The following is a 27,905-nucleotide window of genomic DNA, read 5'->3' on the forward strand; positions in this document are numbered from 1 at the left end:
GGTTATGGGGGGAACTTCCATGCAGAGAGAAGAATTTGGACATAATCTAAGTGTTAGGACTGGGCCGATGGCCCAGAGGTTAAACGCACAGGCTGTTCTTCCAGAGGTCCTGGCAGAAAGGCATATGTGCAGGTAGAACACTGTATTTGTAATGCATAAATAAATCTTTAAAGAAAGAATCTAGGTGCTTGAGAAACGCCAGGAAGATACAGAGAGAGGTGGACATACAGAATGAAAGACAGTTAAAGAACCACACGGCAAAATGTAGATTAATAGAAGCAGCTTAATTTGAGTTATAAGAGCTAGACGGACACAAACTTATACTGAAGGCCAAGCTTTCATTGTTAATAATAAATCTTGGTATCACTATCGTGTAGCTGGCGGTTCTAAAGACAGTCCTACTACAGTCTCTCTTTTTGTTTCTTCCCTTTGCTTCTCTCCTTCCCTCCCTCCCTCCCTCCCTCCCTGCATCCCTCCCTCCTTCCCTTCCTTCCTCCCTCCCTCCCTCCTTCCCTCCCTTCTAGCCAGACCCTTCCTCCTTCTACCCCACCCCTTTCTCTCACACACATATATTAAACAGCACACTTGACATTTATGCTTCTGGGATTGATTTATTTCACAAATATATTGATCCTTAATTCCATTCGTTTCCTGCAAATTTCATATTATGTTTTGCCAAGTAAAATTTCAGTGTGTATGTAGCACATTTTCTTCATTGGTGCGATGGTCAATGAGAATCTAGAGTGATTCCAGTACTTGGTTATTGGGAATAAAGTCACAATAAATGTGCATGCGCAGGACACTCTTTACCCTTTGGAGTAAGCATGCATAAATGGTGTATGTGGTTGTTATGACTGCTGCTCTCTCTCTTTCCATATACATACGTATGTATGTATGTATGTATGTATGTATGTATGTATGAATGTATCTGTCTGTCTATCTTTCTATCTATAACATAAATAGGACATAAAGTTTCTTTTCTTCTTACATAGTGGTAGAATTTGTTTTCTTGTTGAACTTAATTTTGGTCAGGATGAGACAAAATCTGAATGTAGTTTTGGTTTGTATTTCCCTGATGGTGGTTAATGATGTTCAGTAGATTAACTTTACTAGACTAATTTTAAGGTTATATTCTTTCTTTCTCATATTTGGTATTTTATTTTCTCATTCCTTATTTTTGTCTCTGTGGGCTTTCCAGATTCAGGATATAAAATTCACCATGACTCAAAATAACTGAAAAATGAAATATACCCAGTTTTCCAAATTTTCTGCTACCATCTCATTATTTTATATGCTTATTATATCAAGCTCTGTTTAGCATGCTCAATTTTAAGCTTATTGGTAATCTTTCATTTAATTTCAGCTTGCTTATTTAGTGATTAAATTCAACTAGTCACTCTTGATTTTGTGGTCATAATGAAAAATTATCTCTCATATTCTATGTCAAATTCTATGTCAAACAGGGCATTTACTAATTGTGATTCTTTTGCTTGTTCCAATTCTTCTCACTGCGTCCGTTCTGACAAGTGAAATTCCCACCTTTATAATGGACAGGTCTATTTTCTCACTTCCATGTCTACCATTACATACTGTTTATTCCCTTTTCTTCCCAACGCCATCTTCGTGGTTTTTATTTTTGTGGTTGTATATGTATATGTGTTACAAATGCCCAATGCTGTTCTCATACTCTGTTGTTCTAACTCTGCCTTGCTGTAATGGCTGCATTGTAGTAAATGGTGCTCTCCAAATGCTCCTCACATTATTTTGCTGTGATGTCTTCATTTATCCACATTCCTCACATATGTATTTCAGCTTCTGAAAAAAAAACATTCATCCATTATTCACCCTTATTTTCACATGCTTAGGCCTGTGAAAACCACAAGCTCAATATATAAAGACTTGTGCTTTACAAACAAATTTCTGAAACAAATTATCCTATTCCTGGTGATCATGCTGTCATTTGTCCTTGACAAAAAGCAACATGGAAAATAGAAATTGCTTTTTGCTCTGATACTAAAGTTTCTGCATAAACACATAGGCGGGCTTGCTGTGTTCTGTGTGCTTGTGAGAGAATGGACACGCATGAGCTCATCTAACATAATAAAATACGCTTTATGTCAATGTAATTCATAATTGCTTTTCAGATAATGACAATTGCTTTCAGATTTTCTTTCTTAAAGTCTTCACATGCCTTTTGAATGCTCAAAGATAAAAATAGTAACATTATTCATGTCTGGTACGGAGAAGTCTAAGATTAAGAAGCAAACACTGGAGCATTTGCTCTGTATTCCTCTTCATCAGCTACACATTTGCTTTCCTAAATTAGAGGGAGACGCAGGCATTATGTTTGTCAGCTGTTTAGGGCATTCCATCGCTCTGTAATATTAATCAGGTTTTTCTGGAGACAGCTAATGAGCAAGCTCAGTAATAACTTTTAAGTACCTGATGCTTTACTAATGGACAGAGAAATACAAATGGCACTAGAAAATTTTCCATTTCTCCTCTTCTTTGTTTTTGATTGCAAACTGTGTAATTATATGCAAAATGTACTTAAAGAGAATCTTTCCATTTCCAAAAAGAAAACTGTGATCTATCTAATGTACTGAATGGTTAAGAATAAATTTTCCTAATCTTTCTCTAAATTCCTAATTACACCTTTTTTTTTTTTTTTTTGCCTGTTAACTTCTCTGCTTCAAGATTAAGGTTAAGGGTGTGATCTCTCAACTTCCCACTCCTATCCCCATGTCTCCTACTTTCTACACTGTCTCCCACCATGAAGAACTCTTTTCCCTCTGGAAACAGAAGTTAAACTCTTCTGCCATATGTTAGTTTTGGTCATGCTGTTGATAAGTGCAACTGAGAAGTAACTGAAACATTTATTTTGCTTAAAGTCATATGTACAGTTGCATCTATTTTTTTCTGCAGGATTATGCTTTTACAGCTCAAAATATCCCATTGAATGTATGAATCACATTTGTATATCCATTATCTGTTGATTGGCTGAGTTTATTTCTTTACTATTGTAAATTGAAAAGTGTGATAAATATGTAATAAATATGGGCATGTATTTATCTTTGTAGTAGAATGTGGCATTCTTTGACTTTATGTCCAATAATGGTATAAATGTATAGTAAGGTAATTCTCTTTTATTGTTTTTAGAAGACTTTCAGCTAATTTTTGGGATCATATCCTATGCTATTGTATTCTTTTCATATTTTGCTTTGACTCCAACTGGTCTCAAAGTGTCTCCTGTATGTATTGTTTAGCAGTTGTGCTGTTCCTTGCTGTAAATTAAGTTCTCTGACCCACTTTGAACTGATATTTTGTCCACAATGAGAGAAACGAGTCTACTTTTAACCTTTTAAACATGTATATGGTTTATTGCCAGTACCACTACCTGAAAATAATCTGTGATCTCAAATGCATACTTTGACAACTTGTTAAACCTTTGGTTTCTGGAGTTGAAAGGATTCAGCTCTGTCTGTGCTTTTTTCTATTCCATTGGCCTGTCAAACTGTTTTGTGGCAGCATCATTATATCCCGATCACTATGGTTATCTATTGTAATTTAGGTAGAATGTCTCTGTCTATTCTCTGCTCAGAATTGTTTTCTCTCTCTCACATACACCCTCTGTCTCTTTCTGTCTCTGTCTCTCTCTCTGTCTCTATTTGTCTCTCTGTGTATATGTTTGTGTCTGTGTGTGTGTGTGTGTCTATGTGTGTGTGTGTAGGATTGGATTTTGGCAATTTTATGAATGATTTCATTGAAATTTTATGAGGATTACATTGATTCTATAGTTTTACTTTAGTAATATAATGTTTTTACAACCTTGACTCTCACCATTCAGTATTATATATCAATCATATTGTATCTTTAATATTTTCTTCGGTTTATTTAAAGATTTATAAAATTTTCATTGTAAGAAATTTCAGCTTCTTGGTTAGTTTTATTACTGAATATTGTTTACAAATAAACGTAAGTGTTCTCATAGATGAGAACATTTTGAAGAGGAAGGCGCTGAGAACCTGCTTGGATAGACATAGTGATACCACAATATATGTTTAACCAGAGGAGTAACACTAAAGAGACAATATATGACCCAATTCATGGCACAGCAATGTGACAAAGATCCAAAAACTCCCTTTTGCAATTGTAAAATGAAACAAACAATGCTATAAACAAACAAAGAAAAGCATTATAACTTTATTTTTCTACATATCAAAAGGATGGAAGTAAGGAAAATACAAGAATGTGAATTTTATGGGCCCAGTCTGACACTGCTTCGCAATGTTCCTGAATACAGATGTTATATAAGTATCTGGTCATATTCTGAAGCTTATAGCCTCTAGGAAAGACCGAGTGGCCTTCAATGATAGGGTCAAGTACTATTTGCAGAAGTGTGAACTACTTGATATGTATCAAGAATCTTGTTCTATCTCAGGATATGAGATTTGCTGCTGTAGCCTCTCTGTTGGAATGAGAGGAAGAATGGAGGTAACATCTTTCTGAAAAATATGCTTTTGTAAGACTTTCCCAAACCATGACTGTCAAAACTTATGCATGAACTACAGGCCTTTTTTATTGTGTTGAACTTTAAAGTTATTTTACACCTGATTGATTATCAAGGAATATACTCCAGGCAGAAACTGAGCAGGAAGGAGTGGACAGAAAAGGATTCAAGCTCAATTAGGTTTTCCAAGCAAAAGAATCTATTCAGGAGAGATAGCTCTCAAAAGAAACATCATGGGGAATAAATATAAATATTGTGGTTAACTGGCTGTTATTCTGCCTGGAGACTGACTGGTCAATAGAAGCAAGTGCTGTTATACACTAACACTTAGTATATGAAAAACTTTTGAGAAGCAACCATGTGTGGAGATCCTTCAGAAAAAAACCCATTGACAAGGCAGTAAAATTAGAAAACTAGCTGCAAATGATCAGCTGTGCCTACCTAGGGTGTCCACACTGAAGTGCTGTGAGTGCAGACAGCATGGCAGGCAATTCCAACTCTTCTCTAACTACCTAGAGCACAGGACATTTTACATGGGCAGAAATCTGCGAGGTAGCGCTGTCTTCTGAGTCTGTGAGATGGCTCATTTTAAGGAATGATACTGTATTTGAGAAGAAGAAAATGGATGGAAGTTGAAGTTTATCTGATTTAGCAATACACCCACTTAATATTAGATTCATCAGAACTGTTGAGAAGCTTTAACAATATTTCCATGACTTGCATGGGTTTTCTTTCTACGAGCACCTGTCAACTTAGAGAGTCACATAATACATGTACTATTATTCTTACTCTTCCACGTAACTGGTGATACATGGAGATATCTACATATGTATGACTGGTAAGATAGATCAAGAGAGACAGATTGACAAAGAAAGAGATTGCTCTAAAGGGATTTATTCAGGTGATAATGCAATTTGAAAATTTTCAGCATCTGTAACCTTCCATCTGCAGACATTAGATTATAAAGACTAAAGCTGAAACATCACTCTCAATGTCTGTGTATGTGCTGACATGCATCCTTTCATGTTCAAGAACAAGAGTGTATAACTTGAGAACCAAGACTGCTGGGCAAGTTAGAGCAAAGAGTTTTTCTCTATTCTGCCCTAATGTTCTATGTAGGCTTTCTGCAGTGTGAATTGTGCTAGCTTAAACAGGTCTGAGAGCTAGTTTCCTTTTTTCAACTTGCAAAGATGTCATCTGGGATTTACTGGTTGCTTAGAGAATCATCGTAGGCTTTATTAGTGTCACTCAATGTTTGCTCCGTTCAGCCAACCTTCATCTCACCCAATTAAAAATTGCTTGTTGCACACTGATTTCATGTAGGAAATATCAACAGCTAATTTTCAAGACAATGAAAAGAATTAAGTTGAATTCCTTTGTGGGCGTTTTGCAGTTTCAATATTCCTTTCCTTTGATTTCTCAGAAAATTGCTCTTTGCTCAGAGCTGCTTGTATTAGTGTTTTATATCTGTATTCAAGCTGCAATGTCAATAGGTTTAAAGTAGCAGATGTGCTTACAAAAAACTTGAAACTGTCAGCACCTTTTTCACTGTATTTGACAGGTAAGGAAGAATGCATTCTTTTACCTCAGGCTTTTACCCAATCAGAAATTTCTTCTGGCTTTTCTCTGTGGTAGTGTGTGTGTGTGTGTGTGTGTGTGTGTGTGTGTGTGTGTGTGAATGTGTTTGTGAGGGGGTTGCTTTTATGAGTTTTCCTTATACCAGGCTGAACTTCATCTATCGAAATCATTCAAGGTGACTTTGAGCTCCTGAGTCTTTTGACTGTCTCACCAGTAATTAAATATTCAGGGTCCCTTAATTTCTTTGAAGATGAGTATTTTCCTGTGGAGATAAGAAAAGAACCCTGCCTCCAACCTATCTGTATTTCTTACCATCAGTATGTTCGCCATCCTTATGCAAGAATTGCTATTTATCTTTTCCAAGTGGCTTCTCTTCTTCAAACCGAACCTTTATTAATTTTGATGGTATCCATAATTTTTCCTCACCTGTGGAGATAAGAGCAAAACCCCTTCCCCAACGTAGCACATCTCCTGGCTTCCATTGTGAGGTCAGCACATCCTTGAAATAAACTGGTTGATTTAGTTCAGTAGACTTTTCCATTATCCAATGTCTTTCTGCAGCCGTTGTTCCCTTCTTCATTAGTGTTGAGAAAATTCAAGGTTATCAAAGCATTATGTAACCTATTTCTGGGGGTGTTTTCCACCCCTTTCTGTTTGTTCAACATATCCTTTATAGTTTGATTTGATCTTTCTATGACTGCTTGAGCTGTAGGATTGTATGGTATACCTGTAACATGCTTGATATTGTAATAATCAAAAAAAAGTTTCATTTTCCTAGAGACATAAGCAGGACCATTATCCGTCTTTATTTGTGTAGGTATACCCATGGTAGCCATGACTTCTAATAAATGAGTGATTACTGAATCAGCTTTTTCTGAACTTAAAGCAGTTGCCCACTGAAAGCCTGAATAAGTGTCAATGGTGTGATGAACATATTTTAATTTGCCAAATTCTGCAAAGTGGAACACATCCATCTGCCAGATTTCATTCCTTTGGGTGCCCTTTGGATTAGCCCCTGCAGGCAGTGGCGTTTGGTTACAGAAAGAGCAAGTAGGGCATTTCTTTACAATCTCCTTAGCTTGTTGCCATGTAATTGAAAATTCTTTCTTCAAACCTTTGCTATTAACATGATGTTTTTTTATGAAATTCAGAGGCTTGTAGCACACTGCCAATCAATAATTGATCAATTTCTGCATTACCTTGTGCTAGAGGACCTGGCAGACCCGTATGGGATCGGATGTGTGTTATGTACATAGGGCAAAGCCTGTTCCTGATCAAATCTTGAACCTGGAGAGACAATGAGGTTAGTTCTGTATCATCAGGTATAAATTCAGCAGTTTCAATATGTAAAATAACTCTTTCTGCATATTGTGAATCAGTGACTATATTAATAGGTTCTTTAAAATCCCTTAGCACCATAAGAATGGCATATAATTCTGCCTTCTGGACAGAATTATACGGACTTTGTTCCACCTTACCCAAGTCTTCTGATTTGTAACCTGCCTTCCCTGATTTATTGGAATCAGTATAGAATGTACGGGCTCCAGTTATTGGAGCATCACGGATGATTTGAGGAAGAATCCAAGAAGTTCTCTTTATGAAGTTAAGCCTCTTGCTTTTTGGATAGTTGTTATTAATGTCTCCCAAAAAATTAGCACAAGCTCTTTGCCATGGTTCATTATCTTCCCGTAATTTCTTTAGTTCATCAGCAGTGAAAGGCACTATAATTTCTGCTGGGTCTATGCCTGCTAGTTGACGAAGTCTCAGCTTGCCTTTTATAATTAACTCAGAGACTTTCTCCACATAAGTCTTCAGTTCCTTACTTGGTTTATGTGGTAAAAAGATCCATTCCAAAATAATATCATCTCTCTGCATTAAAATTCCTGTAGGAGAAATTTTTGATGGTAGTATGACGAGAATACAATCGAGCTCTGGATTCACCCTGTCCACATGTGCCTGTTGTAATTTTTCCTCAATCATTGTCAGTTCCTTTTCTGCTTCAGCTGTTAATTCTCTGGGACTGTTTAAATCTTTATCACCATCCAAGGTTTTGTTCAAATGAATTATTAGATCAGGTGTTATTCCAATAGCTGGTCGTAGACTGGAAATGTCTCCTAACAGTCTTTGAAAGTCATTAAGAGTCCGTAGGTGATCTCTCCTAATTTGTGCTTTTTGTGTCTTAAGTTTTTGCAAACCTATTTTATAACCTAAATAATTAACAGAATCTCCCTTCTGAATCTTTTCAGGAGCGATTTGCAATCCCCATTTAGGTAAAAGTATCTTTATTTCTTCAAAAAGTCTGTTCAAGTTATCCATGCTTGAATCGGATAACAAAATGTCGTCCATGTAATGGTATACTATAGATTTGGGAAATTTCTTGCGTATTATTTGCAATGGTTGGTTCACAAAATATTGGCACATGGAGGGACTATTTAACATACCCTGAGGGAGGATGGTCCAGTGGTACCTCCTCGAAGGTTGAGAATTGCTATAAGTAGGCACTGTTAAGGCAAATTTTTCTCTATCTTCTTTTTGCAAAGGTATAGTGAAAAAACAATCCTTTAAATCAATAACTATGAGAGGCCATCCTTTTGGTAATAAAGAGGGCAAAGGAATTCCAGATTGCAGAGGGCCCATAGGTTGAATAACCTTGTTGATGGCCCTGAGATCTGTCACCATTCTCCATTTACCTGATTTTTTTCTTAACCACAAATACAGGAGAATTCCAAGGGCTGGTAGATTCTTCTATATGTCCAGCATCTAATTGTTCTTGTACCAGCTGTTCTAAAGCCTGTAACTTTTCCTCAGCTAAAGGTCATTGCTTTGTCCATATTGGTTTCTCAGTCAACCATTTTAGAGGCAAGGCTGTTGGTATCTCTGAAGGGACATCCATTGCTTGTTCTTGTACAGCCCGAATGGCCGGTTTTCTCCGTTTGTAATATCTTTTAATATTATTCTCAGAAATATAGGCTCTAGATTTAGCAGGAATGTTAATTTCGGTATTCCATTGTTGTAATAGGTCACGACCCCATAAATTCATTGCGATATTGGCTACATATGGCTTTAATTTTCCTATTTGTCCCCTGGCCCTATACATTCAACCCATCTCGTGCTCTGCCTTACTCGAGATAGGGTTCCAATTCCCAGGAGCTGAACATTTACATTCTGAAGAGGCCAATATGGATGCCAAGATTCTGGGGTAATGATACTTACATCAGCACCTGTGTCCAGCAGGCCAGTAATAAAAATGCCATTTACACACACTCTCAGTTTAGGTCTTTGATCATTTATAGAAGTTTGCCAAAACACACGTAACTTATCTTTCTGATCATTATTGCTTGTAACAGTAGGCATGGGGCTTCCTAATTGTCCTGATGAGGCACGTTCTCTGCAGAAACTGGAGATGACTGAACCATGTTTGCCATGGGGGCCTGTGAGGCCCACCCTCTCACGTTTCCCGGCTGTATCAGGTTGCCTTGTCTATCTCTTGTAGACCTGCATTCATTCGTCCAATGTCTGCCCTTTCCACATCTTCTACGTAAACCTGAAGGCTGAGTCCTCCTATTTCTGTTATTTCTAGAAGATGCATTATTGTTATTATTATTTCTGGAAGATGCATTATTATTATTATTGTTATTATTATTATTTCTGAAAATCCGTTGTCTACAATTCCTTTTCATATGACCCATTTTGCCACAATTAAAACATTTGGTATTCTGGTGTCTCCTTTTACCATTGGAAATTGCTTCTTCTACCCATGCTTCAGTGCCATAATCAAATGTATCAACATTGAGTGTATGCAAGACCCATTCTTCCAAGGGCGCTGATCTGAGCTTTAAAGGACCCAAAATCCTTTTGCATTCCACATTTGCATTTTCATAAGCCAAAGACTCAATCATTATACGTCTTGCTTCTGGGTCAGATATCCCTATTTGTACAGCCTTAGTTAATATTTGTAAAAAGTCACTAAAGGGTTCTCTCTGACCCTGTTTAACTCTGACAAATGATTCCATTCTCTGTCCTGGGTCTTGTACCCTGTCCCAAGCCCTTAAGGCTGCTGTAGTACACATGGAGAGTGTGTTTTCATCCAAATTAGCTTGTTCCTGAGGATCGGAAAAGGGCCCTTCACCTAGAATTTGATCTAGGGAAATGTCAATTCCCTTCGCTTTTTCCTGCTGTTCTAAGAGTCTAGCCTCTTGCCTGAATAAGCATTTCCATTTCAATTGCTGTCCACTCTCAAGTACTGCAGAGCTCAGCTGGAGCCAGTCCGAGGGGGTTGCTCTGCTTGTCGTGGCCCAAGATCTTAGCATCTCTTTAACAAAAGAGGTTTGCATCCCAAAAGTCATGACAGCCTGTTTTATTTCCTTGAGATCATTCATACGGACAGGCTCCCATGTATCCTCCTTGATGACCCTAGGGTTTTTGGAACCAATCACCTTCTCTGTTGTTATTACTGGAAAGGCAGGTAAAGCTGTAGGTAGAGCTTTGTGGAAATTGTCCCGGGGAGACTTACCCACAGATGTAGTTAAAATTTGCCTTTCTACTCTTTGCTCTTCTTCATCAGAATTTAGAAATTCCTCAATCTTTTCAATTCTATTCACCATTGCCTTCTGCAATGTCTGAATCTCCTGTCCAGAATTATGTTCCAAAGCCTTCATTGAGTATGAAGTTTGTCCGTTAGAGGTAACATCTCATTTTTGGACATAATTTTTATGGCATAAACCGTGCCTTCTTGTATTGTCAATCTTTCCGTCAATCTGTCATAAGCTTTAGACAAAATCCGATTGTCACATTCAGCAGTTTTGATCCTCTCAGTTAATGTTTCATTTCCTACAGAAAGGGACTGAATCTTATGGTCCAGATCAGCTGTTCCCTCTTCCATAGTAATGAATTTCTCCTTAACATCAGCCTGTAGAACTTCAAACTGATTCTTGAGAAGATTGTTATCAGCCTGGAGAATTTCAAACTGATTCTCGAGAAGATTGTTATCAGTCTGGAGAACTTCAAACTGATTCTTGAGAAGATTATTATCAGCCTGGAGAACTTCAAACTGATTCTCAAGAAGATTGTTATCATTCTCAATTGTTTTTAAGCGTTCAATCTCTGCCTTAAGAATCCTGGATTCATCTCGTAAAGACTTTATCATATTTCTATTATCAAACCATTTGGTGCCAATGAAAACTACGAATCCCAGAAGGATCCATAGATGTGGTGTGATAGACACCTCTTGTAAAATCTCCCACATGGTACAATTAAAAAAAACTGTTAAATTCTTGAACAGTAATGTGTTCAGACATTTTATTTATAAAAGAAAAATTTTTTACCTGCAGTGATCGGTTCCTGCCAGTGGTGGTTTCTGTGTTTTTGGAGCCTGTCCTAGAACTAGCTCTTGTAGACCAGGCTGGCCTGGAACTCACAGAGATCCGCCTGTCTCTGCCTTCCAAGTGCTGGGATTAAAGGCGTGCACTACCACTGCCTGGCCGGCCTCAAACTCACAGAGATCCACCTGCCCTTGCCTCCCAAGTGCTGGTATCAAAAGCGTGCACCACCACTGCCAGGCCAAGTCACTTTGTATCAGACCAAATCTGATGCTGTGGCAGTTTTTGTTGCAAAACCGCAGGTACTTGAGCTTCTGCTAATTCAGGCAGTGGGGTTCCGCTGCAAAACTTAGCCAAGGCAGGCAGAATGGGCCTGTTTCGCCGAGTATCAGACTGGGCACTGGGGCCGGAGTCACAAACTGAAAAACAGCACCCGGGAGGGTGCTGTGTTAGCTAGCGGGCTACCCGCTTGAGTCGGGGGGCAAAATAGCCCCACATTGGGCGCCAAAATGTAGCGGTGTAAACGAATGCAGACAGATTGTAAAAATATATATAGTTTTAATGTAGAAATAGACTTACAGAACCACCGTTCCCGTGGAGACCAGGAAAGCAGAAGTGGCGGCTGGGAGCACACTTGCCAAATTTATAGGCAGACATTAGCCCGAGGCGAACAGGCCCCCCAAGGGGCGGGACTTATCCCTACACCAATGTATACCCACTCCAACAAACCACACCAAGTAATAGTGTCACTTCCTGTGAGATAATATGGGCCAATCACATTCAAACTACCGCATTCCACTCTCTGGCCACCATAACGTTGTAATAATACAAAATACATATAGTCCAACTTCAAAAGTTCCCACAGTCTATCACAGTCTCAATAATGTTTCAAAGTTCAACCTCTTCTGGGATTCTTGCAATCCCTTAACTGTAATCCTCTGTAAAATAAATATTAAAGAAAAAAATATTTCCAACATACATAAAGTACAGGAAATGTATTACCATTCCAAAATGTAGGGAAGAGGGAATATTGAAGAAGTACTGTACCAACGCAAGACTGAATACCAGCTGGCAAACTCCAACTCTGTGTGTGATGTTTAAATGCTCTTCAGATATTCAGATATGTTCAGCTTTGTTGACTACAACACACATCTTTCTTTTGGACTGGTTCCATGCCCTGTTAGCAGCACTCCTCGGCAGGTATCCCACAAGACTGGCATCACTAACATCTTAAGTTCTCCAAGGCAATCCTGGATTTAACTTCACAGCTTCAGCCAATGGCCTTTCTACTGGGCCTCCAACCACAGACAGACACCCTTGACACAGGCCAGGCCTCATGACATCTAAGCAAATTCCATAACTCATTTCTTCTATCTTAAATTCTAAAACCAGAATCAATTGGCCAAAGCTGCCAAGTATTACTTCTTACTGGGGCTGGAACTATCTCCCTCATTCAAGTACATCTTCATCAGTTTTCTGTCCTTTAAACTGCCTAATTTTAGCTGTCCTGAAACATGCTCTGTAGACCAGACTGTGCTCGAACTCAGATATCTGCCAGCCTCTACCTTCCGAGTACTGCTATGTAAGATATGCCCCACAACACCTGGCTCTAAGTCTTGCTTTAGTTCCTTTTCACAGGTTGAAAACTTATCTGGGTAGGATCTGGCTTTGAGGTCAGGACTCCCCTGATCCCATTTCTTTATTTGTTGATCTCTCTGAACACAGGACTTTGCTCCATTACACTTGCTATTGCTCTTTTTATCCCCCAAATGTTCATTTTGTAATTTACCTTGCCCAGCTTGCCCCTTTTCCTTAGAAATTTTCAATAGCATTACCAATAATATCCACAGGACAGAGTCTATAATGGGCCATTTTGAGATTTTTTTTTTCTGTCAGTGGGTTTATTTTATACTTCTGCTCTTTAGCCTCAAGCAAACTCTTCTGACAAGAGCAAAAGGCAACTAGTTCTTCACCAAAATATCACAAGAGTGATCTCTAGGAAGCATACTAAATTCTTCTCCTCTGAAACCAACTTAAGTAAGCCCATCATAGTTCAAATAACTCTTAGCACCTCTGTCTTCCATACTTCTACTACTATCATCCAGTACCCAATGCTTAAAGCATTCCACTGTTTCCATAATCAAAATAAGAAAGTCCCAATTCCCCCAAACAGGAGCAAGATCTGTCTGTCTCAACAATATTCCACATATTGACCAATTACATTCAAACTACCACACCTTGTGAATAATGTAGTGTTAACCATCCTGTCTAGTATTGCAGCTGTTCAGTCCCAAAGAAACACACAAAAGCTTTTAAGTATAAACTGTCTGGCTTGATAGTTAGGTTTATTATTAACCAGCTATTCCAACTTAAATTAACCCATAATTCTTATTTATGTTTAGCCACATGTCTTGGTATATTTTCTCAGTAAGGCATTCTCATCTTGCTTCCTCTGCATCTGGCTTGTGACTGTGTCTCTGCCTTTCCTCTTCCCAGAATTCTTTTAGTCTGATTGCCTTGCCTATACTTGATGCCTGGCATTTTATTAAATCAACATGAGTGACAAATCTTTACAGTGTACAAAAGCATTATCCCACAGCAGCCCCCCTATTTTCTTTTATAAACAAGGCCCTGAATCTTACTTCCTTTGTTTAGCTTTTTTTTCTGACCACTGTCTATAACAACCTAGTTAGTCCTTGTTATCTTTTTCCATCATTAGGACTTTCTTCAACTCTTTAAGATTAAAGGTGAATCAGCCACCTCAAAAGATATAGATTAAAGATTGGTCTTCCCACTTCAAATTTTTAATTAAGAAAAAATTCTCACAGATGTACCCAGCCAATTAGATTTTAGTTAATTTTAGATGTAGCTGACAACCTAGAATAGTATATATATATATATATATATATATATATATATATATATATATGACACACATATGCACTTTCATTTAATATAAATACAATACGTCTATTATGCATATCAAGGAAATTTTCTTTCTTTTATCCTACTGAGGCTCTGCTTGCTTGCTTTATGTTATCAGTTTACTTAGTTGTCTTAGATTATCTTGAATAAGATTGTATTTGAAACACATCTGGAAACTATCAAGCTCATGACGAGTTTTTAATCACTTTTCCATTTTTGATCTAATCTAGAAAGTAACTGTTCTTTACAACATGATATCTATATCTATCTATCTATCTATCTATCTATCTATCTATCATCTATTTATCTATCGTCTACCTCTATCTATCTATCTATCTATCTATCTATCTATCTATCTATATCAATGATAGAAACCTAATAGCTGCTACTCACATTTTAAAACATGCTTTCCGTCTTGAAAAAAAAAAAAAAAACTTCTTTCTTCCAATTAACCTACTAGCTACTCTGTTCAATTCTGCCAGGTTTATTTAAGGTTTTGAGGGGTTTGTTAGGCATGGTTTTCATTTCTAAACATTATTTTTTCTTTCAGATGAACACATGTTTCATTTCAGAGACAGCCTGTGAAACCATCTCTAATTATCACGTTTCACATTTTCTATGAATGGCCTCATTTTTATCTTTCTGGAATCTAAAAACAGGTGCAGAGCATATGTACATCTCATTTAATACAAGCACACTACCTCTATCATAACATGTTTTCAGGAACTTTTCTCTCTTTAGCCTGCTGGTGTTCTCCACACATGCTTGCTTCACGCTCTCAGTTTGCTTAGTTGTCTAAGGAAAATTATATTGATTAGAATGTTATTTGAAACACACCTGGAGACTGTTAAGCTCATGGTGGGTTTTCAATCATATTTCCAATTATTTTGATTTAATCTAGAAAGTTACTGAACATTAAGCCATGTTCATTTTATAAGATGAAAAGATTCATAATAAATATTTATTGGGTTTTAACAATATCCTAATCTTATTTATTTTTAACATTTATATTAATTTTAATTCTTTCTGAAGTATAAAAGACACATTTTATTATGAGCCAAAGTTTTGCTCAAATGTTTCTAATCAAACTCCATTTAAGAACTTCGTAACTCTCCAGACTTTACTCATTTTCTGGTAGTGAATTCTGAATTATTCTGTTATTGGATACATGCTGTACTAGGCTATATTATTTCTGATACCATAACAAAATAAACTGAATATTTTGTAGTAATATTTGTTTATCTATTTTGATTTCTCACATGCAATAACTCTTTAAAAGATGTTATAATATAATAGGTACATAGATAACATTAGAACTTCACATTTCAAGTAAAACATTGATGATAAGCACTTTAATAAAATATATGGCAACATTTAATTTATTCACAGTGTTATTGAGTAGTGTAAGAAAAGAATTCTAAGTTGTGATCAGAGTACAATAGCTACTGTGTAAGGCGAGTTTAATGTTGAAACTGATATGTTATCATCTTCATTGAATACTATTGGAATAATTTAACTTTGACACCATGATCTGTTTTCTGAATTGTTAACCTTCAAGTTGTTAAGACAGGGTAAGAACCCTTATACATTTAAAGTTCTTTATATTATAATATAATAAATATTGATGATGTTAACAAATAAAACTTATACTAAATAAATAACAATTGTATTGAATATATATATATATATATATATATATATATATATATATATATTCTGCATTTTTCCAGGACAATATGTATCATCTAATTCATAAGGAACAACTAAATAGACTAAATATTTAGAATAATAGTTATAACATTTATTTTTGATTTTGCATTTCTACCCAAGGTGGCATCATAGGTTGCTATTGAAAGTGATATTTTCAATAGCTATTATTTAAATGATGGAACCTGACAGCTTATGTACAACTACACTGGGGGCTGCCTGTCAAATCTAAGCGGATTCTCAAAGGCTTGTAGTTGGTTCAATGTCAAGTGTCCTCACAGGCTCAATTAAAACTTTTCAGTCTTCTGTAGCATTTACTTGCATTGTATTTAATTTGTATGTAGGTCACATAAAAAAGTAGGAAAACTACTTTTTATCTTTTAAAAGTATTTTTAGTAAACAAAACTAGCATACAATTCAAAACTATAAATCACTGTAGAAGTAATAAGCATCGTAGTTAATATATAAGCTGAAAGAAAATGATTGCTTTACCTGAAAATTATCTAAAAGGAAAAATGTGACAGTGTTTATGTGTAATCTTAATAATTGCTATCCCTTGATTTGTTTATGAGTATGCCTCCTTAACCCTAAGGTCTGAATGAATTCTTTCTTAGGATATTTCTCCCATGAAATTGAGAGTGTTCAAAAGTTGCTTATACAAAGGGGGAGAGAGAGAGAAATCCACGTGGCAAAAGGTAGATTAATAGAAGCAGGCTCTAAGAGCTAGCTGTGAACAAGTCCAAAGTAAAGACCAAGCTCTCCTAATTACTAATAAGTTTCCCGGTCATTATTTGGGGCTGCTTTCTGAAAAGAAAGTCAAAATACATTTGCCTCAGTTCTTGTTGTTAGCAATAATTAAAATAAATTATTTCAGAAAATGATAATGATAGAATTTTCTTGAAAATACACTTATTAATTTACTATTAGATGTTAGAGATAATTGCTTGGCATTTACTCCAAAAGATATTTAATTAAATATGATATCACTGAATTTTGAAAATAATTTTTCAGTTCTGCAATATGTTATAAAAATGTCCAGTACTTACTGTAAAGGAAATATTATTCTACCCATTTATGTAGGTTATCCAAAAAGACCATGTAAACTGACATTCCTTCTAGAATTATGCTGTTTGTTCTTCCCGGTCGCCCAGGTAGCTTACACCTGAAATAATCACAAGACACTGTATTAATTAAAACACTGTTTGGCCCATTAGCTCTAACTTCGTGTTGGTTAACACATCTTAATTTAACCCATCTCCATTAATCTGTGTATCACCCTGCGGTCGTGGCCTACCAGCAAAATTTTAGCATCTCTCTGACTCAGCCTTCTTTCTCAGACAGCATTAAGTCCAGTCCTCCTGCCTACCTAAGTCCTTTTCTATCAACAGGCCACGACAGTTTCTTTATTCACTGAGAGTAATCACAGCACACAGAGGGGACTCCCACATCAAAAGTCAATCATGCATCTCATTTAAATGGAGCACTTTACTTCTGTAGATACCATTTTAATAGAGAACCTAACACTGTGGCAATTATTGTGAGAAAGCACATTACTTCTAAAAGGGTAAAACATTTTTCAGGTGTCAAATTTTGTGGAATTTTCAATAAAATCAGTAGTCATTACTTTATATAAATATATAAATTTCATTTGAGAATTCATTATCTAATATATTTTCCTGTCTGGGACCATAAGGTTTGGTGCATGCTCATAACCTGAATATTCCTTGACAAATCACCATTTCATCCAGGCACTGCTCACCACTGCTATTCAGTACCCTGCCAATGGGGACCACTGTGTCTGTGTTTGATACCGAATGAGTGTTTTATTCCCTTTTCAGTGAGAATCTTGTCTTCCCTGAGAACCTCCATATCATCAAGCTAAGATTCTATTTTGGCTAATGATTAAGTTTTCTTTTTCACTGTACAGGTCCAAAGTGGTATCCTTCCCGAGTTGGTCTACAACTAGAATATGGTAAGACCAATTTCAACCAGTCAATTTATGTAGTGTAAATCCGTCTTCTGACCTCACATTTATTACATAGTCTATGCATGTAAATACCATATCATTTGAGTCTAATACTCCAGTACTTCTCCACTCTTCTTTGAACATTGTTTTTAATTCTTATTTTGATTCCATAAATAGAATTCTATGATAAAAAAAAGGAAAAATAATGAAATTGAAGAAAATGCAACATCTACTAATAAATGTTAAATTAGCAGAATTTTAACAGATAAGTATATTTATGTGTTCCACCTAAGAACCAGTATTATTGATATTGCATCTACTGGATCTCACATCTAAAACTTTCTGTTTATTGGCATATAAAGTATGTTAAATAAGCATGTTTCTTTTATCCTTATCTGTGCCACTGTATTTCAGAGTGTTCTGGTTGGTGCACTGGAATTTCTTTGAATTGCATTGAAATGACATACTGAAAAGCTGAAGCATGAAGAAAAAGGTCTTTGGTTTTCATAATTACCAAGAAAAACATAGTGCACACCCTTCATATAATATCTATGGCAAACACCTAGATGTAGGTAATGTTCCTGAATCTAGCCCATTGTTCAAAACAATTATCTTAAGACCAGCTTGTGTTGAGTTTGCTTGAGCAAAAAAAATAATAAACATGGGTTTAAATGGACAAAACATTATCCACAGGGATGGCAGGTGCTTTGTCTAAATATGTTCACTGTCTCTATATTTTTCAGAATTTCTCTTTCTTGACATAAAGAAATTTTCTGAGAAGGCAATGGATAGGTCTCCTGATTCCTTAGTTTTAGAGTGGAATGAGTGATTAGGGCTGGGAAAATGGGTCAATGAATAAAGAGCTTGTATGCAAATTTGTATCCTCAGCCCTGGAGTAATAGACAGATTGAGGGCATGTGCCTATAATCCAGGAAAAGGCTGAGTGTGGTAATGTCAGGACCATCCTTGGAGTTTGAAGACAAGCTAGAATTAAGAAGAGAAATGGAAAAATGAAAGGAAATACTGAAGCCAATTTCTGTCTTCCAACCACACATGCACAGGAGGATGTACATAAACATCTCTCCTACACACACAAACACACACAGAGGTTGGTTTGATTTATGATGCATCTGTTCTTTTTTCTTTTTGAAAATTCGTATTGTTTGAAATGCATTAAACAACTAAAAAATTCAGAGTGCTGCTATTTGAAGTTTTTAAAGATAATAGCGGAATATAAATTGATTACCGTGCTAAAGAACACAATAAGTGTCTGTCAGAAAGTTTTCAGCATATTTTCAAAGATATAAAAGATCCCAATTTTTATTTTACAGATATTCTAGGATCTTATGCATTACTGTCATATTTGTATTGGCCATTTTGATTGCAAATTGTTTATAATGCCAAATTCACTCTCTGTAGCTATATTATAAATAAGCAAAAATGATGCTTAGAGCAAGTTCTATTTACACTCACATACATATACAATACTCACTCACTCACTCACTCACTCACTCACTCACTCACACACAAACACCTATTCCCTACATTATCTGCTTAAGACACACTGAAGCTGGAGCTGAGTGATTATTGTTGAGTTGATTTTCGTGGGAAGTTCTCATGTCAGCTCCTTTCCATCTTTTCATGAAATCTAAAAACAGTCTATATTTTTCACTGAATCCTTTTTGAAAACTTTGTGGATGATGAAAGTTAGCACACAAATTATTCAAATTGAATGATGCATGTCTTATAATGTTCATATTTGTTATGTCATGACTGCATAATTTAAGTCCCAAGTAGTCACCAGTTTTGTATTAAGAAACTCTTTGTCACTGTACCATGAAATTATATTTAAATACCACTTTCTCATTGCTTTATTTTAGGTGGCCCCTTTTTGAAGGATTATGTCACTATTCAAAGTGTTGCAGCTTCCTCAATTCTCACACTCTATTTTACAGACTTAGGTCGACAAGTCAGTTGGACCACAGTAAGTGTCAATTGTATTTCATGTTCATATTTAAGGTCTTTTCCTTGTCGTAATAGGAATTCTACTACAGTCCTAGTGAAATCTTTGGCCAAGATTTTATTGAAGCACTAGTCATTAGTAGTTAAAGAAAGGAAATAAATGTGGCTTTTATGTGAATTCAGCTTTAAAAACAGAATCTATCTGTATATTTTATGCTTTGTCTAATGAGTGATATTGCTCCAGATTTTCTTTTTCCAGAAGCCTAGATATTTCAAAAATATTCTTCTCAATGGAATTAGAAACTGTAGATAGAATAGTTAAAATAAAGGCAGTCCTAATACAAAAATGCCAATAATGAAGAAGTAAGACTTCGTTAGGCTTATGGATAGTTCCTTAGGCCTCTTTCTTCTCACCCCATCTTTCAGAACAATTGTAGTTTTCAAAATTGATTCATCTGAATTTAATGATAGGGAAGCAAGAAGGCTACACTAAGGAAATGAAGGTAAAAATTCTTGAATCAACTTCAAGAGGTTGAGCTACTCATGATTGACACAATCAAATAATAGAAAAGTTTCAGCAGCAAGGGTAAACTCTATAGGTCTTTTAGTGAAAAAAAAAATCCAGTGTGGTAAGTAATTCTTGCTATGATCTACAGAGACTGTGGCCTTCTCTGTCTTCACTTTCTTTTCTAATTAGACATATTTTCGGCATACTTTACAAAAAAGGAACGTTTGTGTTTTGAAATATAATATGATCTATATTTATAATGTGTTTATTTCAGCATTTTCATTCAAACTGACTTTGTTTCAATGGTACTAAAATCAAATTTAATTATGCATTAAGTTTTAAATACTTGCTTTGCATAATCAATTTAAAAATTATTAAATATGGATAGTGGAGGTATTGCTCATCACATATGCACAGGCTGTAGGTTCAATTCTCAGCACCCACCTCACTTTTCACAATTCTCAGTCCAATAACCTCTCCCGGCTTCCACAGGCACTCATGTCCACATTGCATAAACATGCACATGGACAAAGCACATGAATACATAAATAAACAAATTAATATTTTAAAAATAATAAATATGCAAGTTCACTTATATATTAAAAGCTTTCTCTGGGACAAAAATTCATATTTATACTTATTGGTAAAATACTGCCATATTTGTTACCTTTCCAGTTTAATCTTATGATATATTTCCCTTCTTTATTATGTAACAAATTCTTCTATAGTAGAGTTATTTGTTGGTATGAAAAAGTTGTTTGAGTTAGCACTGTGGATCCTTTGAATACTAAAATGTTAGACTAATATTAAATTTAAAATAATATTAATTCTTTTAAAACATAGGAATGTTAAGGTAAAACTGATAATGGATATGTTTTTAAAAAAACATTTAATAGTTAATATGAAGCTTAAGTGTACTTTGTTAAAGATACTACAGATAGGAATATCTTATTTGCAACGGTTCAAAAATTGTAAAATCCTTTGAGCAAACCTGATGAAAAATAATTTTGTTTGCAAGGATTGTGTCAAGATGAGAGGCATTAGCCAAGAGCTCATTAGAAACTTCTAGTTGCATGGATGGAATAAGCAATGAAGAGAACTACAGTAGAATTTTTTGATAACTGCACTAGAAAATTATACCTTGTTTGAGAGGAAAGTCATCTAAGTGACCAACCAAGCTCCAGAAATAGCCTAGACATTTGAAAATCAGTCCTATGGTTCAAACTTTTTTTTTTCCTCTAAATGGGTCAGTTTTATAAAATGCTGAAACTGTGCATTGCAATCACACCCATTTTATATCTACTAAGTTGTACAATCAAACTATTTACCACACATTACCCTTATATATATTTATAAACTATTAAAATGTTTATCTAGAATAAGCCATTTTGAGTCAATAGAAACTGTTAATGTTTTGAATAGCATTTTTTAAGTATTGGTGGTCAACAAATAATGAAATATGTCTTCCTTACTAAATGACTTAGACAAATGGCTAAAATATTAACATATTTCTCACTACACAACCACTGTAATCTAATTATAGTTGAACTTATTATTTTACAGTCATCTGTGTGTTCAAGTATTTATAGCACTAAGTTTCATATCTCTGTGATAGTACTTCTGAGTGGTCAGCTGTGTCCTTATTATAAGGTGGGTCATATCTCTTCCACCTCTTATTTTTATACATAGAGAATGCTTTATTGGTGGGACGAATAGAACTGGGAAAAACATTTATTGTTCTCTAAGTCCTGCTCCTGTGGGACTGACCCTGTTTGTTCCATTATGAATTCTAGCTTTCTTTTCATTATTATCAATTCATTTTACAGATCTGTAGTGGGTTTCATTTGAAATAGAGATCAATCATTTTCAATTATTCGCTATTATGTGTCATTATCTGTGTACATAATTATTTAATTATATTGGACACCCAAAAAATTTTGATGCTATGTATAAAACCTTCATACAGTTCCTTCCTAAGTCAATGATTTGAAATGAATTTCTCCTCAACGTTGCATTAGCTTTCACCATGCAAATAGTTTTCAGTTTGAGTGCAGTGGGATTTAACGACATTGTCTTAGTGACATGTTTGCAGCACTGTATTTTCACTCCTCTTATCCCAGATTCATATTGCTTTACATCTTTTTTTTAGCACTTTGTGTTGTGATTCTCTATGAACATTTCATTTGTTTTTATTTAAACACATAAACTTTTCATCATTAAACTTACTCTAGTCTTTCAATATTTATTTCAGTTTTATAGGCATCTTTTGTTTTTTTATTGACTCAATTAGGATTGAACTTTTCTACTAGATCAATATTATCTTTGCACTTTTATCTTATTTTAGTTGACCAATTCTGGTAACAAGAATTTTGTAGTTTATACTCTTTAAAATGTCACATAATTATATATTTAGTTTAATGTTACTTACATAAAGTTACGTTAAGAATTATTTATTTATCTGCTAATTAATCTCGTTTTTACTTGTCATCCGTTGTTTTAACAGTCTAAATGTTTTAAATCAGAGTATGCTGCTATAATAGTATATGCCCAAAATGTATTCTGATGAGCCTATTTTCCATATAGCAGAATTCTTTTAGTGTACAGATACATTTAGTACCATTAACACACACAAAAAAGCAGTACACTGCTTTATTCAACCCAATACCTTGAGGAATCACCACAATTCTTATCATCATAAATAGAAGTATGTGACTTTTATTCCCTGTAATATGTCATAGAATGTCAATATACATTTACTTCATAAAATTTCATATCTTCATTTAGGTCTTGATTATTTCTGAAAAATATCAGCTTTTTATGGTAATAATAATAGGTTTGATCATTGGGTTGTCCAGTTTTATTTTGACATCAGCAGTTTGATTTTAGTATCTATAATTATGCTTCTACATATTTTATTTTTGATACACTGCATTAATTGAGCATGTTTTTAAAACTTTATAAAAATATAGATATATTTTTATTTCTTCATTAGTGGCTTCTCTGTCATCCTTCTAGGTTTCTATTTTTTCATTTTCTTGAACTCAATATTTTCCAATACCAAAATTGTCTATCTTTCCTTTTATTTCCTTGGACACACAGATAGATATTCTTAAGCATAAGTGTGTCAATCCTGTTATTTGTACCTTTAGTAGATTCATGTTTTATAATTTGTTCTTACTCTTGATATGAATTGCAACATCTCCATTTTAATGTACATAGATTTTATGAAAAATATTAACGATTTCTAGATATTTTGATGAAATTAATGTTGAAGACAATTTATCTCATTCAAGATGCATAATGGTACTAATGACCTTGAGAAATCTTGTTGAGATATATGACTGAAATAATTTCATGTTGAGATTTATTATTCATGGAGACATTATGAAAAACTGCCTTCATCCTTGACAGATAACATCTATGGATTTTAAACTTTCCTTTCCAAAACATGTAGAAAAACAATGTGTTGTTCTTCTTCAAAGACTTCATAGCCAGGATCAATCACTTCTCCAAAGTCCATTTTTACAAACAATAATAGGAAATTAAGTTTGCAGCAACTCAGTAGCTTCTGATTTCTGGAAACATCTTAAAATAGTGTTTTGGTTTTTTTTTTTCCTTTTAACTCATTGTTATGCTTTGTTTGAGCTACTTAGTACTTCTGAAAGATTTACATAGTTCATATCATTCATATGATAGTTAGACTAAAACAAATAATTTCATTTTTCCTTACATAATACTATCATCAGTGATAGTCACTAGTGCAAATTGATACTACTTTTAAGAGAATACAGTTTTTAATGCACAGCTCTCCTTTGTTTCGCAGTTGTTTAAAACCACTGAGGTTTTTTTGTGAATTTTCAACATTTCTGAAATATGCTGCTTAATTTGGTTTCAGGTATAAAATAGACATAAAAAAGAATGCAAACTACCAACATCATCATAATAAGAATGCCTAAGACAGTTTCCAAGAAATCGTAAGTTCATTGAGAAAAAGTTAAGTGTAGGAAACCTACTCAATATTTAACCACATTTTTTTGTTATTCTTATTGAAAGGTGGTTTTGTCTCTTCATTGTAAATAAGATGGTCTTGCATACCTGCTGGTCCTTGACTTACACATTCAATTATGCACCAGCCTTCTTCTCTATAATAAGACTTGCCATAGCTGATCACCGACATCTTTAACACAAACAAATCTTATTCTTTTGGTTGTCCAAGTGTATAGGACACAAGAATTCCTACACCATTTAGATTGTATCACTTGATATAAATAACACAGGTGTTAATTTACAGTGTATGGAAGATATGCAATTTTATGCAGCTACTAAGCCATTTTATGTAAGAAATTTGGCTATGCAGATTTTGGTACCATGGGACCATTGAATTGTTTTTCTACAGATATCAAATGTAAACAACTCCAAAGGCTCCCAATAGCCTCCATTGTCTAGTTAAAGTAAAGCAAATTTCAAGAAAAGCATTATGTAAGTGTAATGTGGACAAAATTGAAGGGAAAAGTACATTAACATAATATAAAGTAAATAAATTAGAACTTTAGTGTAAGTCATGAATTCAAAATAAAAACAAGGCCTTACTGTTTATAATAGTTTCCAGAATTTCTGTGTTCTTACCACTTGCTGTGTTTGCCTATTCATAAGTATCTGTTTGGACTCCATTTCAAGTTTTTCATTGGAACAGCAATTCCATTTTGCTAGCTATGACACTAATAAATCCATGCAGTCTTTGCTTTTTATCATAGAACAATTTTGATAACCTTTTCAGTTTAATAAGGTATCTTTCATCTTTTCTTTTATTTACACTCAAATGAATGTTTTGAAAGAGATATTGTCCAGAAGTTACTGCCATTCTTTAGTGTATTCAAGATTTATAATTCACGTCTAGTTCCCATTTGAACTGCTATATTCTAGCATGCACAATGTTTGTAATAAAGTGCTGGTTTTTAAATTGAATTCATGTCTGCAAGCATACTATCTGAATTTTATTTAAGATATGACAGAAAGAAGAACATAGTTTAATTTCCTCTGACTCTGAAGAACTTTATACATAATATCTGATAAAATTTTATTAGCTTAAATTATAGTGGCTTTTTATCAAATTTCACTATTATTCACAACATTTTTTCATATTGGATACATCTTACAGAATTTGCTAAAACTTTGACTTTGTTTAATTAGATAACATTGAAATAAATATTTAAATTTTTTCCTATAAAGAATGTAGCCTTCTCAATATCACAAAATAATAACTGAAACTTTTTCTGGAATATTGGTAATGGTTAATTATCCCATTGTTTCTCTCTTCATGCTTATTTTTTTTTATCCTCTTCCTCTTTCTGTTGTTCTTCCTTTCTTGCTTAGATAGGGTCTCATTGCACCCTGTTTAGCTTCAACCTCATGGTAATTCTACTGCCGCATCCTCCCAAATGTTGGGTTAGAGATTTGCTCCAGCATGCTCAGCACAACAATATCTTTGCATTTCAATAATGAGGTATATCATAGATTATAAGTAAATGAATTATTTTATGAAATTTATATTATCCTATGTTTTACAGTTTTTATTATCACTGGTCTTTTTTGACTCATGGTATATACATTGCTAGTATAATTATAGCTAAAGAAACATAAGAATATAAATGTAACTATATAATTGCATTACATACTCTATTATATGAACCTAGATATATGTTCATATACAATACATAATTATATAAATATGTACATATATGACCATGTAGGTACTTAGTCTTTTATGTAACCAAGACTGTTTTTAAATTCATGATCCTCTTGACTCAGATTCAGTATTGCACACAGTAAGCTGAGCCTTTCTAGATCAATTAATTTAAATAAGGTAATCTTCAACAACCAGGCCCACAGAAGAATACAGCAAGGAAAATTAAGATTCTGTTCCCAAATAATTGCAAAATATGTCTAGTTGACACCTAAATCTAAGTATCATGGGGCGTAATATTTTCAATTTTTAATTTTAATGATGGTCTAGTTAATCTAGTTAATGAAGGAATTATTTGGCAAAAAGGAAAGAAAAATGGGAAAAGTAGATACTGTCACTTATGTTTTTTTTTTCAGTGAGTGGGACACTTTATATAGAATATGGAATGGGTGGACAAGATTAAAAGTACATGGAAAAGGAATTACTTAATAAGAAAAATTGATTTTGCATTATTTCTATTAAAGTCTGTTACTCAGTTCAAAATCAGAGGATATAACTTGAATGCTTTCTAGTTTCAAATCTGTCACTTTTGTGTGTTTTTGGTGGCTAAGTCCCTAAAAGTACAATGAATATTGAAAATGTGAAACTCACTGCCTGAGAATGACCATTATAAATATATATATATATATATATATATATATATATATATATATTGAGATGCATAAAGTTTGGAGCCATGCAAATGTTTATGTGAGTAACTACATTAATATAACTGTGTATGCTTTCATTTGCAAACTCATTAAAATAAAATAATTGTTTAAAATTATTTTTTAAAATTATCTCTACATTTATCCATTTTCTTAGCTCTAAATGAACTGTTCTGAGCAAGATTTATTTGCAGCCATACATAGTTTGTTTTTAAGTTATTATCTATTAACATATTTCAACATCTCATGTGTTTGATGAATGCTTATATATGTAACTGTTCAAATATTTACAAATCTATTTTTTATACAAATCTACTTTCCATTTTTAGGTCTTTTTGGCTGAATACTCAGGACCTCTGATAATATACATTCTTTTCTACTTGAGGAGCTCATACATATATGATGTGAAAGAGATCTCTCGATGGCCTCGACACCCTGTGGTACAGTAAGTGACACATGGGAACACAAAGGGTGACAGAAAGACCTATCATGATGATGGGATTACTTTTCCATAATTACTCTGTCAGCTAAAGACACCAAGAGTTAAAGTTAATCTAACTTTTGAACCAGTATGTTTTAGCACTCAGCACAGTATAAGATATAAATTTCTATGCATGGCTGAGTCATAGCTGCCCCTGGCATCAAGAAAATATGTTGAACTATATAAGTATAATGCAAGAATATATATATATATATATATATATATATATATATATATATGTAATTTCTAAGGTTCATAGTATAATTTTTACTAATTCATGCAGCTTTTATAAAATAAAGTTGAAGGACCTGGCATTGGGGAGCACACTTTAAATGCCAGCATGTTGGGGAGGAAGAGGAAGGATGATTTCTGTGAATTTTGAAGACAATCTCTTCTATATAATGAGTATCAGCAGAGCCAGGGCTACAAGGAAAGATGCTATCTCAAAAACAAAACAATTTTCTTTGGGAAAACAACCAATTTGGATGACAGTGGATCAATGAGATGACCCAGAGGACCAAGATTCCAGCCCTTGGAGGCCTCTGTGCATTCTTTGGGGA

At 34.5% G+C, this 27,905-nt stretch overlaps 1 protein-coding gene across 1 annotated transcript in view; it reads left to right on the forward strand.

Annotated features, from left to right (window-relative positions):
• The window catches only part of Tecrl (trans-2,3-enoyl-CoA reductase like), a 68,377-nt gene that overhangs the window by 15,905 nt on the left and 24,567 nt on the right, over positions 1–27,905 (forward strand). The window contains exons 3-5 of the mRNA XM_041671487.1: positions 17,966–18,010; positions 19,885–19,988; positions 27,194–27,309. Coding sequence (XP_041527421.1) covers positions 17,966–18,010; positions 19,885–19,988; positions 27,194–27,309 — 265 coding nt within the window. The remainder of the gene's footprint in view (positions 1–17,965; positions 18,011–19,884; positions 19,989–27,193; positions 27,310–27,905) is intronic.

This window comes from Microtus oregoni, unplaced genomic scaffold, assembly GCF_018167655.1.
Source record: "Microtus oregoni isolate MIOR12 unplaced genomic scaffold, Mior012 000021F_ref0000039, whole genome shotgun sequence".
In the NCBI taxonomy this organism is placed as follows: Eukaryota; Metazoa; Chordata; class Mammalia; order Rodentia; family Cricetidae; genus Microtus; species Microtus oregoni.